The sequence below is a fragment of the Mastigoproctus giganteus genome, chromosome 7 (genome assembly GCF_048544385.1).
Source record: "Mastigoproctus giganteus isolate SK-2022 chromosome 7, ASM4854438v1, whole genome shotgun sequence".
NCBI classification, from domain to species: Eukaryota; Metazoa; Arthropoda; class Arachnida; order Uropygi; family Thelyphonidae; genus Mastigoproctus; species Mastigoproctus giganteus.
This window is the reverse complement of record NC_143581.1, coordinates 199,231,021-199,248,379: the sequence shown is the minus strand read 5'-3', so window position 1 is coordinate 199,248,379 and position 17,359 is coordinate 199,231,021. Positions and strand designations below refer to the sequence as shown.

At 34.5% G+C, this 17,359-nt stretch overlaps 1 protein-coding gene across 2 annotated transcripts in view; it reads left to right on the top strand.

The window, feature by feature from the left end:
* The window catches only part of Sap-r (prosaposin), a 155,841-nt gene that overhangs the window by 52,849 nt on the left and 85,633 nt on the right, over positions 1 to 17,359 (top strand). The window contains exons 11-13 of one of the 2 annotated variants that reach the window (XM_090378065.1): positions 3,831 to 3,935; positions 5,771 to 5,833; positions 6,625 to 6,684. In XM_090378065.1, the coding sequence (XP_090234191.1) occupies positions 3,831 to 3,935; positions 5,771 to 5,833; positions 6,625 to 6,684 (228 nt within the window). The remainder of the gene's footprint in view (positions 1 to 3,830; positions 3,936 to 5,770; positions 5,834 to 6,624; positions 6,685 to 17,359) is intronic. The other variant, XM_090378066.1, reaches the window with a different exon arrangement.

Sequence of the window (17,359 nt, the reverse complement as noted above, 5' to 3'; positions counted from 1 at the left end):
GAGGCCTGTTTTTGTATAGTCTCTTTTGAGATTGTTTAAGCTTTTTGTAAAGCAGTTTTCTTATTGAAGTTTTCTTATCCTTGAGGTCTGTTCTTAGTGCACAAGAACTAAGAAAGCAAGAATCATTTATTTACCCTTGATTATTTTTAAAGTATTTTCTACTTCAGAAGGCTCTTTTCACATTATAAATTGATGTTTGTGTTATTTTGATCCTTTAAGCAAATTCTGATCGTTGTATTGATTCAATTTAAATACTTCTTTAATTTAGTCTCCAGAAACTGCTGGGAGTCATTGCAGACCAAGTAAATACATGGGCTGTGTTAGGGTAGCTAAGAATAGGAACAGGTGCATGTATCCTTTTGTGTACACCAATGCTAGGAATTTGGTAAATAAATTTGAGGTGTTGGTCAAAACTTCAAAGGCAGATATTGTTAGGATAACAGAGACGTGGTGTCACATAGATAAAAGGAATGCAGAACTGGAATTTGGGGAGTACAATGTGTATAGGAAGAGAGAGGAGGGGTTATGCTATTGGTTAAGAAACACAAAATCCAAGGAAGTACAGCCAGTTGACATGTCTGGACAGTGCAGTGTTGAGTCAGATTTTGGTGTGACATAAGCACTGGGAAAGTAAAGTTGAGAGTAGGAATGTGCTATAGGCCTAATGACTGAGTATAATAAACAGCTGTACAGAGAAATAGTTGCCCAGTAAATCAGAGTGTCTTATAATGGGGAAGTTTTAATTTCCCAGATATTGACTTGAATTTGTGGTTGGTCACTCACACACTAGCAAGGCTTTTGTGGATTAATTCGATGATTGTTTTCTTCAGCAGCATGTTCAGGAGGCAACTAGAGGGAGTAATACTCTTGATCTGATTATCAGTAGTGATTCTTCATGCATTAAGAATCTGCAGATAAAGGAACGACTAGGTCACAGTGTGCTTAAGTGGGATTTACTCAGAGGTAACTACCATCAGGGGTAAAGGGAAGGGTTTTTGCTTTCGTAAAGGTGACTACGGTGGTCTGAGACAGTATTTAAATTCTATACGGTGGGATCAACTGATAATATTACCAACAGCAATTTCAAAATGGGAAGCATTCAAAGAATTAATCTTGGAAGCTACTAGGCTTTTCATACCAACTAAGAAATATTGTTTGAGATTTAGGCCTAAATGGATGTCAGATGAACTAATTGGACATGTGGCATAGAAGAAAAATTCATGGGATACATATAAATAACAGGTGACACAGAAGCCTATGATAGATATAAGCTGGTCTGTAACCAAGTCACAAAGGAGGTTAGGCAGGCAAAGGCAGATTACAAGAAATCTTTGGCAAAGGATGCAAAGAAAAAAACAGCAAAGAGTTCTTTACTTGTGTAAACTCTAGAAGGAAGGGGATGAATCAGATCGGTCCACTTGATATCAATGGTTCAAATGTTGATGATCCTGCTCAGGTAGCTAATAAACTAAATGAATGTTTTGCATCTACATTCACACATGAGGAGTTAAGGGAGGAAAATGCTAGAAGTGTATTAAACTCTGGCAGTAAGCTAGATAATCTTTTAATAACAGAGTAAAGCAGAGAAGAAATTGTTGAAGATAAACATAAGAAAGGCACCTGAGATGGATGAATTCTATGCAGTTATTAAAGGAAGTAAGCAAACCATTAGCCATTATTATGAGAACTTACTTGGACTCAGGGGAGGTACCCATGGACTGGATATGTGCAAATGTGACCCCAATCCACAAAGGAGGATCAGAAGGGGAGATACAGGTAATTACAGACCTGTTAGTTTAACTTCTGTTCCAGGGAAATTAATGGAGGCACTGGATAAAGAAGTATTGCAGGATCATCTAAACAAGACTTCAGTTATAGCTCAGACACAGCATGAGTTTGTTAAGGGGATGTTCTTGTCTGACCAATTTGATTGGATATGATCTAGTAACAAAGGAACTGGATGCAAAGAATAATTTTGATATCATATATTTGGATCTTAGAAAGGCTTTTGATACTGTTGCACATGGAAGACTGCAGCATAAATTGGAGCAGTGTGGCATTAGAAGCAAATTGCTGCTATGGATAAAGGGATGGGTCAGTGGGAGAAGACAGAGTGGTAATCAATGGACACTGCTCTTCGTGGACTAATGTTATTAGTGGAGTCCCCCAGGGTTCAGTGTTGGATCCATTGTTTTGTGTATTCATTAATGATATTGATGATAGTATATCAGTCTTAATTTCCAAGTTTGCAGATGATACGAAGGCAGGGTTGTTAATGATACTAATGACAGTACACTGCTGCTGCAACAGGATCTAGAAAAGTTGAGCAGATGGGCTGAGAGGTGGCAACTGCAGTTTTACATTGACAAATGTAAAGTACTGCATATTGGAAACAGTAACCCCAGAGTAACGTATCAACTGTGTGGTACTATACTGACAGTGGTAGAGAGTGAAAAGGGCCTGGAGGTAATTGTGCAGGCAGATATGAAGTTTTCTGAGCAGTGCAGACAGTCTGCAAGAGTAGCTCGTGGTCTTGTCAATAATATACAGGAATTTTTCTAGCAGGGATAAGCAGGTGATTATCCCCTTGTATAAGGCAATGGTCAGGACACACCTTGAGTACTGTATAATGGTCTGGAGGCTTCATTTTAAGAAGGATGTAGAGCTGTTGGAATGAGTACAGAGAAGGGCAACAAGATTAGTGAATGGAACAAAGGGTTGCTCTTATGAAGAAAGGCTTAAATTTTGCAAATTACAGTGTCAGGAGACCAGGCACCTGCGAGGTGATCTGATTGAGATGTATAAAGCTTTGAATGGTTTGAGCATGCTCAATGCTGATGGGATTCTTCCTCTTGCTCAGAATAATGGCCTTAGAGGGCATAAATTCAGATTGAGGAAAGACAGTTGTAGAATAGATGTGTGGAAGTTTGCCTTTAGCCAGTGGGTGGTTGATTGCTGGAAAAAAGCTCCATCTGTTATTGTAGAAGTTGATAGCTTAAATAGATTAAAGACAGAACTTGACAAACATTTGAAGCGAGTGGATGGGTGAAATGAGAAGGTGTGGGTTTTTTTGGCTGATGCTATATAAGCTTGCTTTCTTGCATTGTGTGCCATGCTAATGCTAAACATGCAGATAGAGCTAATCACAATAAACATTTTTTTTTTTCTGGATTAGGTGCATTAGTGACTTAGACCATAATGTTCCATAGTTCCTCTATACAAGTTGTGTTCACTGACTGGAAAACCTGGAATAACTTAGAGAAAATCTACTCCCTCTTCCTAAGACCAGTTAACTATAGCCCAGTCCTTTAGACCCTTAGAAATTTCTTCAGTCTATGATGGAACTTGAATTCAAACCTCCCCAAACAAATGACAAGCAGTGATACTATTCTGCTATCACACAGGATTTGAGGGGAACACAAGAGAGGGCAATGAAATATGGAAGGATTTTCTAAAGAACAGAATTTTTGTAATACATTTCTTTATTTTCATTGGATTGTGGAAAAAATTCATTTGGAAAATTATTTCTAAGATGCTTTAAAAAGTTATAAATATAATTGAGAAAATTCTGATGTTTATAACTTTTTTTTTTTCCCCATTCATGTTTTCAAGATGTTAAGGTAATTAGCTTAAATGTTAAGCTAAATAACATAATTTTGCTTAAAAGTGCACCAATTTTTTTCCGCAGTTGTCTCAAAACTTTAGGTCACTAATATTTCTATTGATGGACACAGAAATTAAAAATATCATTTGCAAATTAATAATTTATTTAGATTAATAATTTACAAATTTCTTTTCTCTGTTAGAGTAATATGAAAATTACTTTACAGCCCCTTATCAAGAGCAAAGCAACAGTTCATGATGACTTGACTTGTGAGTTTTGTGAAAGTGTTTTACAGCACTTGAAGAATGAAATTATTGCAAATACTACAGAGGTAAGATCTGATAATGTTTCCTTGTTGTCTAATGCTAATTAAAACATTTTTTTCCTAAACAGTGATTTTTTTTTTTAATGGGAAGTGACATCAATTTTTCGTACAGGAAACATCTACCTTTTGAAGAAGGGAAAATTCATTGGAACGGGAGGGGAATAATTCTCAAGAATCCCATTGTCTTACCCAGAATACAGTTAGTTATTATATAGGTCTTCAGACTTCACATTAATTTACTTACTTACTTTAAATGTGAAAACTGTATCTCATTCATGAAAAGATTCATGAATCAGATACAAAGATTTCAGTCATTGGAATGTTTGAAATCCTACAGTTATTGACTGATGGTATCTAAATTTAGATCTGTGCTGTTTGTAATGTCAAACTTTATTTTCACAAAGTAGCCACGTGAATTGCAGATTATTGGTCTGCTCAACAGTTGATGCTTGTGCTTTTATTGTTTGAATTTCATTTATTGGTGTCATGTGTTTTTTATTATTACTATAAATTTTAAAACAAATATTATGAATTTTAATTATAAAATGAATATTATGAATTCTACGAATATTAAAAATAACAACTAAAGTGACTTTTAAATCGATTTGACTATGTGCCATGAAGTATGTTACAGGATTTAATTAAAAATATCATTTAGCAAGTAAAAATCAAATAGTTTGGCTGATCTTATTAGATCCATCAGTAGCACACTTGGCATTCAATGTGGTTATTGCATGCCTTGTCTTTACTCATGTGTAAATCTTGCATGTTAAAGTTTCTCAACATACAACATGAACAAAGTGTTACTGAAATTAATGCAATGACTCTTGTAATACTTTACTTTGTTTATTTTGTGCTAATTTCTACATATTAAAATATGTATTTTTGCTACATAGGTACAAAGTAATAAAATGATAAATCTAGCACAAGAGAGTATCATGCATTAATTTTGGTAACTTAGGATGTTGAAATCGTAAAAGTACTTAGGAACCCCGAACTAATAGAAGAAAAAATTGAGTCAATGATGAGTGTGCAACAGAATATACTGCAGAACTATCGGTGAATAAAATTTATGGAATTTTCAGCTGAGAAAGATTTAATGAATGATTTAATTTGTCTATCATATGCATTACTGAATAAATTTCATCTTGAAGAAAATGTAGTCCTCTAGCAACAGGTTGACTTTCTAGGCTTGTGCTCATGTTGCAGATGAGAGAGTACCCACAGGGTGACCTAGATTGCTGATATTGTTTTAATATAAATAGTATCACCAATGAATCCAATATTTATTTAAACCACAAGGTACTGTCTTGTCTTGACAGCTGTTTCAAGGCTCTCTGGTCTCTCATTCAAGTGGTGGGATGCTTCTGTTAGCAAATGTCATGGAAATATAAAAGTGCAAAAATTACTACTTTTTTGTGTAGGGGAAACATGATCCAGTATTAGCTGTTAAAGGTGCATATACCTCTTTATGTTTAATTGGAATCTTTCCTTTCATACACTATTTTTCTACTTACTTGGATTCTATATATTCACTAGTTGGCAATAGTTTGCAATAGAAGTCACTCATGATGAGAGACGAGTGAGCTTGAAACAGATATAATGATGGTGCCTTGAATTTTAAATAAATAGTGAATTTACCTTTTTTGGATGAATGCTAGTTATGTTAAAACAGTAGGTTAGGGATCAGAGCGAGAAATGATGGATATGCACTACCCATGCTTAAACAGCCTTTCATACTCTTTGACATTTAGTCGAGAAATATATTTAGATTAATTTACTTACTTGATAGTATCTCTATATTGCAATTAAAAATTTTTTTTTTAAATTGTACTTTATAGGAAGAATTTAGGACTGCATTGCTAAATTTCTGCAAAGCAATAGGCAAAACCTATTCATCAGAGGTAAGTTTTTGCTGTTTAAGAAAAATATTATGAAAAATTAGCAGAACCATATGTATTACAAAAGTCAGCTATATATTAATTTAATCAAAGATTAATTTCTTTACTTAGGAAAGCTTAAGTAAGCCTTAGCACTTAAATGTGAGACTTAGCTTCTTACTTTCTCATGGCTATTATTAAACACTTGATAAACCTTGGGAAGAATTTTGGAATGATATGGAAAAATATTACTTATGACCATCAGTCTAAGAAACTAACTTTTTACAGATAATTTTTGTTGTTCTAATTTTATTCACAGATTAACTCTTTTCTGTTTTGGTGAATCATCATAATCACTAACAGTTAATTTAATTTGTTATGTTCTCTTATGATTCATATATACATTATATGCAGAGTTGGCCATATGTTAGTGTACCAAGTAATAATTTGTGCAATTTAAATCTTGTCAATTTCATGTGCATTAATAATACTTAAATGAATTGTTCAAGTTGTTTCAGTAAAATGCATGTCTATCAGTAAACTGACATAGGGCCAATCTCGTGTGTGTGCCCATATAGATATATAAAATTAAATAAAGGAATTGGTAAAATTGAAAACTAGTAAAGTGTAATACTTAGGACGTTGTTTTGTACAAATCAGCAGAGACAAATAGTGCTGGAATATAAATATAAAAAACGTGAACAAAAAGCAAGAAATGAATATTATACAATTATATATATATCACACAAAAAATAAATAAATATATATTTTTTTTATTTTATTTATTTTTTTTTTCCTTTTTATCTTCCATTTAGTGTACTGAACTAGTTAATACGTATTTCAACAAGGTTTATAATTTCATTGAGAAGGAACTGGTAAGTAGTTACTAAGTATAAAGTTTTTAACTAAATAACATATATAAGGCAGGCAGGTTCAGGAAGAAAATTTCCATAATGCATGCTGTATATGAAGAATATTGTTTCATTTCATTTCATGCAGACCACAGAAAATTAAGATGCTCAAAAAATTGGAGATCATGTCTCCAGTTAATGCTTTGGTGTAGGTGCTTCCATGAAAGTTGATACTCAGTTGTGAATATGCTTCTTCCTGGCTTATTGTAGCTGGCCAAAGCTCACCTGTAGTGCTGCTTTGGAAGTAGTAGTACATGTCAGCCGTGTGTGTTTCAGAATTACAATGCAGAATTAAGGCACATTGTAAGAATGTGCTGGAAAGGGTGGCCCATTACCAGGTAGAAATTTCCCTCTCCTAATGTTACTAGCAAAAACTGCACAACTGCGGCACTTGATGTTTCATTTGAGCAGAGAGCTTATACAAAGCTGTCTAAGCTTTAAGTTGCTTTGATATATGGAGTACACCAGAGTGACTTAAATTTGAAAATAAAAAAATATTTATTAAAGTGATGGTGTGAAATTTAATATTTCTTTTGTTACTTTTAGTAATTCTTTTGTTAGAGGAAAAGTTTGGCTATGGCAAAAAATAAAAAGGAAGGTTTTTGTTAGGCTTTGCAAAGCTAGTTCTTGCATATAATTATTAAATGCTCTAAAGTGAGAATTTAAAATTAGCAGCATCAGTAAAAGATTCTCACTAGCCCAACCTTTGATCTGAAGCAAACAAATAGAAACACTTGTTAGCATCAGATGTTTGTCTGAAGCAAGAATCTCTGTGAAATTTTGTCACTGAGGCATATCAGTGTTTGTCTAGTTTCACTAAATGACAGTGAAGATAATGCCAAAGTGTGTAAATTTAAAAAAAAAAAAAGTTATAAAAAGTGCATATGTAAAGCATGTGAGATGAGGGGAGTTTTATTATATAAAATTAATTAAAAATAAATGTTTCCAATATAAAACAATGAATTTTTTTATATTTGTGCTAATAAAAGATTAGAAATTAAGATGCCATCAAAAAAAAAAAAAAAAAAGTGAATAGGTTTGAATTATTTTTTGCCATTTTTTAACTTCTTTTCTTTTCCTTGGTCGGATTACTGTTTCAAAACTCCTGATGTCAACGTTTGCTCAGATCGTGTCAGTGAAATTATTCTTGCAGGAATGGAATCCTTTATCCCACACTCCACTTTAAAATCTCGTCCTTTATCTAAACCTTGGGTTTCCAATAAATGTGCTAAGGCTATTCAAGAGAAGAATGTTGCATATCGTAATTGGCTTGTTTCTAATTCTTCAGTTTCATTTTCTGCCTACACCAAAGCTCGCAACAATTGTAAAGCAGTTATTAATCAGTCCAAACTAGAGTTTGAACAGGCTAAGAGTAGAAAACTTGCTTCTTGCCCTAATGGTAGCCGAGCATTCTGGTCTCTCGCCAAAGCTATTGGCCGCAACTTTTGCCCATCTCTGCTTCCACCTCTGTCCAAACCAGATGGTTCTGTTGTCACTTCAGCCAAGGATAAAGCTGACCTGCTAGCATCCCATTTTTCTTCCAGCTCATGTATTAATGAACTTGGTAAAACACCTCCCACCATTCCCAACACGGTCCATTCAATGCCTCCTGTGGTCTTCCGTCAAAAGGATATCAGAAGGATTTTGATGAATCTTGATGCTAAGAAAGCTCCAGGTCCTGATGGTATTTCTCCATTTGTTCTCAAAACCTGTGCTCCTGAACTTACTCCTATTCTTTGCCGCCTTTTTTCACTTTCTTATTCCAAAGGTGTTTTTCCTTCTGCTTGGAAATTTGCTCATATCCAGCCAGTTCCTAAAAAGGGTGACAAATCCCTCCCATCCAATTATCGTCCCATTGCAATTACTTCTACTCTTTCTAAAGTAATGGAGAAATCAATTAACCGCCAACTCTTAAACTACCTAGAAACCTTCCGTCTGATCAACGATCACCAGTATGGATTCCGTCAGTGTCGATCCACTGGTGATATCCTGGCTTATGTTACCCATTTATGGACTAATTCAATGGAAAGGTTCGGTGAAACACAAGTAGTTGCTCTTAACATCTCAAAGGCTTTTGATTGTGTTTGGCATAAAGGTCTTCTAAACAAGCTTCCATCTTATGGTTTGCCAACTGTTTTTAGTAATTGGTTATCCAGTTTTCTCTCTGATCGCTCACTGAGGGTGATGGTAGATAGCTCTCTGTCTTCTAACTTCTCCACTAATGCCGGTGTCCCCCAAGGTTCAGTTCTTTCCCCCACTCTTTTCCTCTTGTATATCAATGACCTTCTTCCATTGACTGGAAATCCTGTCCATAGTTTTGCCGTTGATAGCACATTGCATTCAACTTTCCATTTTGAGAAATCTTGTCCTGCTCAATCAGCTTCAATTTCTCGAAAATCCGCTACCAATTCCTTAAATGCCGATCTTCAGGTAATTCTCCAGTGGGGCAAAGACAACTTAGTTGACTTCAACCCTTCTAAAACTCAGTCTTGTCTTATATCTCGCAAAAAGGATTCTTCTGCTCCTATGCTTATCTTTAGTGACACTCCAATTTCTAGGCAAAAGGATATATCTCTTTTGGGGATTACCCTGACTTCTAATCTCTCTTGGCACAAGCACATTACAAATATTGCTTCCTCTGCATCTAAAAAACTTGGTTTTCTCTTTCGCTCTCGGCGTTACTTTTCTTCCAAACAGCTGCTCACTCTGTATAAATCGCAAATCCGCCCTGCCATGGAATATTGTTCCCACATTTGGGGTGGTGCCCCCAAAACCTCTCTCAGGTTTCTTTATTCCATTCAGAAGAGGGCAGTTAGGTTAATTAATGATTCATCTCTAACAGAGTCTCTCCACTCGCTCTCTCATAGATGCACTGTTTCTGCTGCATGCCTCTTTTACAGATACTTCCATGGGCACTGTTCTTCTGAATTGGCTTCTATAATTCCTGCTCTCTCTTTCAAAACAGTCCGAACACGTGCCGCCACCAGCCAACATCCATTTACTGTCCAACTTCAAACCCACAGAACCAACTTTTCATCTTCCTCATTTATTCATTCAACTGCCGTTTTCTGGAACAACCTTCCTTCATATGTATTTCCTGAAAATTACAATCTACAGAAGTTCAAGTCCAATGTCAACAAATATCTTCTTTCGTCTTCTCAACCTCCAACCCAAGCACGGTACTAAGTACTATAGGTTCTAATACCTCTCGTGTTTGGGGTTCACATAAAAAAAAAAAAAAATAAAAAAAATAACTTGCAAAGTTATTTGGTTTTTAGGAGCATTTAGCAACTAAGGCCATATTGCTCCGGGGTGTGCGGTGGTCATTCCCTGACCTTTCCATATTTGGTGGTCACTGGCTCGAACCCTGGTCTAATCAAGAAGTGTGTGCTATGCACTGCTGCTCCTGCCCACCTGGCTACGGAGGTGCCACTTGAAAAGTGAGCGGTGTACAAAAGGCACTGCACCATGGCTTCAAGGGTAAAATGGAGATGCCTTTCTGTTCATTTCTTGTATTACTGCAAGTGGGTACTACCAGCAAGACATTTTGTTTATAACAGAGAACCCAATTGTCATGCAAGGGCTGTAGATGGGCAAATATTTTTTTTTTTTTTTTTTTTAATATGCTACTACCAGCTGCTAATTCCAGATTCCCTATAAGAATCAATAGCTTTGATTAAGAATGTCAACATCCCTGGCTACTGCCCACTTTATGTTACAAATTAAATTGTCACACTGGAAATTTCTGGCATTTCAAAGAGGAAAATGTATAGCAGTCAGTCATCTTATTAGATGGTACAGTTTCTCTCTTTAATTGTCCAGCATTTTAAAAAGTTGACTTAATTATCTGATAAAGATGTAGGTTTATATTTTAGTACAGATTAGGGCTTGCATAAAACAGAGTTTAACCGAAGTTACTCTTAAAACTGGTTTTAAAACCGATTTTTCTCAGACTTAGGGAAAATAATTAAAAGCTTATAACACAGGTATTTATTTTATCTTGGGTAGATTGTACAAATCATAATCAAATCTTTTAAACAAAATCTATCACCTCTTATAGTAAAAAAAAATAAAAAAATTAAAGTGCTCCAAAAAAAAAAAAAAAAAATAACCAGCTTGAGATTATACAAAATTGCAAATTGTATTCAAATCCTTTGAATAAAAACTATCTTCTCCTATAGTAAACAAAAAAATAATAAGCCCTATAATAATAAATAAATAAAAATAATGTGAAAAAAAACAGCTTGGGGAAATTACTTTACTATTTATTGCTCAGCTTTTTTCTGAAAATGATCCTTTAAAAAACACAGTATATTAAGCATTTTTCCTGATAGTCTTGACCTTATTTTTGTGTTAAAGAGACCAGCGATCGAAAACACTCATGTTGGACACTTGTTGGTTTAATGGTCAGCAGTGCTCTATAAACTTTCTCCAGCTTTTCACTTCTACTGCTAGTTGCCTCCAAAATTTTAAATTCTTTGCTCATTTCCAATTTTCTCGGATATTTTGAAGGCTCTTCAGTTAATATCTTTATTACACTATCATACTCTCGCACACTATCATACTCTTGCATGAGTGTATCTCCAACATCGGAATTAGACAAGTCTTTGTTTTCTTCTAAAAGAACAGTTCGTTTATTTTCAGTTTCTTCATTCAACGTTAAGACTCCTTCGGAATGTTTTGCAAATAATCTCTGATAAATCTCTTCAGCATGCTTTTTCGAAACTTGCTTACTTGGAAAATCAAAAGTTCTCGAATGTGAATCTTTCCTAAACTTTTTGGGGTTGTGTAGATAGCTCAGCAAAGCCACAGTTTTGCAATTTCGTCTTACATTGTAATGTTGCAAAAGGCTTTGGTGAAACTTTAAAGCAAATGGGTTTTCTGCTGTATCAAGCTTAGCAAGCAGAAATTCTATTAAGTAAGTCTGTATCTTCTGAAGTTATAGCCTTCAGAATCATTTCAACTGGTCGCAAAGTTTCACATAGCAATTCAAGTGTTTTCCTGTCATCGTCAAACACAGTTTTAGTTGACAGTACTGCACATAGAGCATTTGGAATGCAATTTTTCAATTTCAAAAATTTCTCAATCAAGAATGTGCTATCCCATCTAGTCTTGCAATCTAATATAAGTTTATATTCTTTCCCATTAAATTTTGCTTTAACAAAATTTTGTAATATGTCATTTTTGGTAGGCGATTTTCGAAAAAGCTTGCAAATTTTTCTGACTTTGTTAATACTTTGTGCCAATTGGCCATTGGATTGAAGAAATAAATGATATCATCGGTAAAGTCGGTTTGATAAAGCATGCCTTGCTGTCTTTCTTCATCATCACTACTTTATTCATTATTTTCATTGTCTTTGGGAGACTCAGACTGTAGCACCATAATTGATTGATTGATTTTTCATAAAGTACATCTATAACTGACAGATGTATACAATGGGCTATACATTGTTGATGATTAGGTGTAATTTGCTTGCCAAACTTAATCATCACTGCTGGTCCATTGGTGGTGCAGGCAACAATATCCTCATCGAAGTTCAAACCAAATTCCTTCAAGTGTCCATTCACAATTTCCTCAGTTCTTCTGCTGTCAAGTGAACCATTAATCTCAATAAGACCTAACGACCAATGATTGTCTTTTGAATGCACATTTATATTCATATACCTTTTATTTTGTATAGACGTATATTCGTCTAGAGTCAATGAATACTGTGCACCCAAAACCAATGAATTTTTGAAATGATGAATGAATTCTTTCTTAGTTTTATAATAATCACAACCATATTTTTAATTCCATTCACTGAGGCTGGTGGTCATTTATTGTATTTATTTCTCTGAAGGCTTGATTGTATAAACTCACTCTTGGCAATTGAATTAAAAGAAAATCCATCTAAAGCAGCTAATTTTGAAATCTCTTCTTCCATAGATTTTTTAACGATAAAGTTTTCTAATGTTCTTACCATTTTTACTGTTATCTTGTTTAATGTCAATCTGATGCATTTTCTTTAAATGCAACATCAAAGATGATGTAGATCCTCCAGACGACTTCATTATCTTCTGACATTTCGAACATTGTGCTTCATCTTTGCTCTTTCAAGCAAAATAATTCCATACATTTGATTTCATCTTAGACATATTAAGAGTAATAAATATTAATTAGTAGGAATTTATATCAGACAATTTTAAATAAAAATATTGAAGATAACAAAGGCACAATACTATGCGTCACTCCCGCAAGCACTGAATGAAGAGTTCATTCGAGGCAAGTTTGCCTAAACGAGGAAAGTTTCAAAATTTTCACGAAAGAAATTTTTTTTTCTCCAATTAAATCTATTGTATTTTCAAAATTACATAAAAGCTAAATTTGGTGAAGCTGCTTTTTGGAGAACATTTGATCGCAAATTTAATAGAAATAAAGAAGCATAAAACTTTCTACGATTAAATTTGATGCAATATTCAGCGAATCTGTTTCTAGTGGGTAACCATCAATAAGGCGCATTCCCTAACTTGCCTGGCGAACAAGATAGATGGAACGGAGAAATGTTGAGCATTTTCTTTTACGCTATCGCTCTGATTCACTCAGTCGTAAATGAGTACACCTGCATTGTGCCATGATACAGGTGGGAAGATATAAAGGTACCCCTCCTAGATTTGGGCCACTTGCCCATGAGATTCGTACCTTAAAATAAAATAAAATAAAAAACATGTTTAAAACATAAAGCAGTTGACCGATCCAGACAAGCGAACAAACAAAAGAAAATGCGTGTAACAATAAACTATATTCGAGGGCTAACTAAGAAAATATTAGAATCCGGTTTTAGAAGCACGGTTTCGGTTTTACCAACTCAATATGAAAACCGATTTAACCGGTTTTATAAAACCGGTTTGCAAGCCCTAGTACAGATGTTGGAATAATTGATAAATGGATACTATTTCTGCACTGGGACAGTCTGGTGGGTACTTCCAGTGACAGCTGCAATGTTTGGACTTAGACCCATTTTAGATATGATACAAGCTGACCTGCTAATATCAATTTTAAATTTAATAGCATCACCCACAAGAGGCAAATCTACTATTCATTTCAAACTCATGACACTGCTGTGACAACTGTTTGGGGACTTTGCCAGTCATCAGTTGATGAATAGCCTCTGTTGGAATTTTTTTTTTTTTTTTTTTCTCCACCCCACTTGGCTACTCCTTTAGATTCTACATGTTATTTACTGTTCATAAATTTGTTAATAGACTTGTTGTCTGAAGAGAGATCAGTAAATCTTTATGCCCACCATGGCAATATCTTTTTAGTTTTAAGTGAATACTAGATTTGTTTCTTGTTGATGCTCTTCAATTTAAAATGATATTAGCAATTTAGGTTGACTTATGAATAAAGCTATCTCTAAAGAGAGCATAAGCCAAAGGATTGTAACACTGGAGGGATCAGTGACCCCAAGACAGAAAAATGAATGAAAAGATGTGTACTGTTATTAAATTAATTTAATTGTTTTTATTTTATTATTATTATTATCATCATAACTGTCTGTATCCATTTAAATTATCTTCACTTAACCTAACCTTTATACAGCCAGTGTTTCCACATACTTTACAAAACCCATCTTTCTAAAGTGCATGAAGCATAGACTATATTAGGGTTAGATTAATATTATAAAACCTTGGAACTCACAGCTGAGAAAAATAGATGCATTATTATAATGGTATTTATTGTCTTTTTATTCTTTTTTTTGGTAGTGTTTAGTGACATTGCGTATTGTCCCGCAAAATTATAATTAACACAGTTCTGATAGACTGATAAATGTCATCCCCTCCATAAGACCTACTTCTGGATGTTGAAACTCTTAGCTGTCTTCTTGCTTGGGTCTTTTTGTCCTAACTGTTTACCTGCAGTTGAACCACTATTTCATTTTATTTCCTGCATTTTTGGTGCATTGAGCATGATGTAACCTTCAGCCCATTACATGCTTGCTGTCTTGGATAATTGTCTTTTATTACCAGTTATTTTAATGCAGCAACTCACTAGCAGAGATGCAATAATCGAAAAATATGAAAAATATAATTGCTTCTAAAATTAAAAGGAAACAGAAACCAGTACACCATGAAAGATTACTGATTTTGACCAAAATGAACACACAAGAGTGTGGAAAAATAAAATATCCAGGAGATGATAAATGAAAATGCTTCCCCCCCCACTCCAAATAGCAAATACTCCACTTTCAATCATAAAATGAATGAACAATCTTCGAATATTTGTTTTATTTATTTTTCCCTCAGTCAAATGCAATTTAATTGCCAGCCTAATGCTTTATGTAAGGACTGCAGCACTGAGAAATTCTGAGTTCCTCATTTGCTATCAAGGAATCACTAATTTTGCCCTGGAATAGTAACAGATAATCCTGTGATCTAACAACTTTCCTATGCCATAAATGCAAAGTACTCCTCTGCTCACCTAAAACTTTTGAGTGTGATAAAAAGAAAAAATATAGTTGTGAGACAAGACCTTAATCCTACACATCAGCATTCAAGAAAAATAAGATAAAGTGTAATGAAACTGTGCGTGTGTTATTAAACTATGTGAATAAAACCATACTGTATTGCTTAATGAATTTTTAATATTTTTGTTTTATTTAAATGTCTATATTGTAATAGTATTGCTTCTACTATTTTTAGCTACATTATGGGTTTGAATGGCTTTGTGAGTTAGCTTGAACCTATATTTATAACGTTGTTTCTATGAGAAAATACATTCTGAGTTCCTAACAACTAACTTAATAAAATGAACTTGTGGAACATGATCCATTTAACTTCCTTAATTATAAAACACTGGCAGATAGCAGATGGAAGAGCTTGGGAAATGAGATGTGCAGTTTACTGTTATTTTGCTATTGGACTTATTACTGTGCATTCTGCTCTATCTACTCACTTAACACTACACTATGTTCAGGCCAAAAAATTATGTCAAAGCAGAGAGAAATCGGAATACCATGAAAGAGTGATCCAATTTTCGCTGGAGTTGGTGACAATGTTAAGGGGATTATGGGAATAAACGATTAAATTTTTAACATTTGAAAATTTAATAATTTATTCTCATAATCCCTCTTATAAAAAAATTCTTACATTGTTGAAAATTATCACTGAATATGATCCTCACATGCTTGAACACAACTGCCAAATCTAGTGTGCATTTGGTTGAAGTGATGTTGGATGTCTTCTTGCAGTGTTTCATTTCAAGCCTATTCCATTTGAATTTGTAGTTAAAGGATCAAAGGTGCAGGTATTAAATTTGAGATCAGGTACTTTCCAGTCATGCCCCAGACATGTTTGAGTGGAAGAACTGCTGGTGATCTTGCAGGCCACGGGAGGACAGTGACATCTTAGAGTTAATATAGTAATGCTGGCAGTAAAATGGATGATCACTGGGTCTATGACATTTTACTACCCTCCACAAACAAGAGTTTCTCTCCCCCCCATATCTTAACCTGATGGCTCCCCAAACGACTATACTGGGTATTTGTGATGTCTTATAAGGTCTGTGCATATTCTTTCTTTCTCTCCTCCCTCTCACCTTCTTTTGACCCTCATTTATCCATCACTTTACGGTGCCTCCGTAGCCAGGTGGGCAGGAGCGGCAGTGGGTAGCACAAGCTTCTTGATTAGACTGGGGTTCAAGCCCGTGACCACCAAATATGGAGGATGTGGAAAGGTCAGGGAAATGACCACCACATATCCCTGGAGCAATATGGCTTTAGTTGCTAATGCCCCTAAAAACCAAATAACAACAACTATCACTTTACACTGAGGCCAAAATGGTTCCCATCACTAAATACTACTGAACACCAACTCAAACTTTCAACCAACTTGTGTATGATGTCACAGAAGATGTTCACAATAATAAGAGTGACAGGTAAACAGTTAGGACTTGAGATTCAGCTCTGTTTTCAGCAAATGATTGCAAACCTTGCAAGAGTTCACATGTAGCAATGACCCTCCCAATCCAGGCAGAAATGGCTGATCTGTTTTTCAAAAACATCAGCCAAATAGCTGGTGTTCATGAGCTCACGTGCATGGTTTTTGAATATGTGCCTTCTTTTTCCCCATTGTGTCCAGTGTCAGTGAACTATCAATACCTCCCTTCCTACTAATTTAGCAATATTCTAGAATGACATTCTACTATCTCATAAGCCAACTGGCTGTATTCTCTTGAAGTCAGTTAGTTAGACATGCAGAAGAATCTGTCTTCTTGGCATTATTCTAAGGATACAATAAATTTTAATTGAACTTTAAAAAAAAAAATTTTATGTTTAAAAAAAAAAACAACAGTTTCAACTCTAATTTGTTCACAAATACTGAATAAAATTCTCTGAAATTAATTTATTCCTGTTAATACTTTGTAACATTATCACCATAATAAGCCAATAATTTTTAACTTATCATTTAAAATAATTAACTTCAGAATAAAAGTTAATAACTTAAAGAACTTGAAACATTTAATTTTCATGGTTTAAGTATCAGTGGAACATCCGGTGATATCATAACTTATGTTTAATTGGCGTCTGCATGTATGCTACTTTAGGAAGTTAAAACAGTATTTTCCAGTAGGACCAAAATACTTTATGCAATAAATTATTGC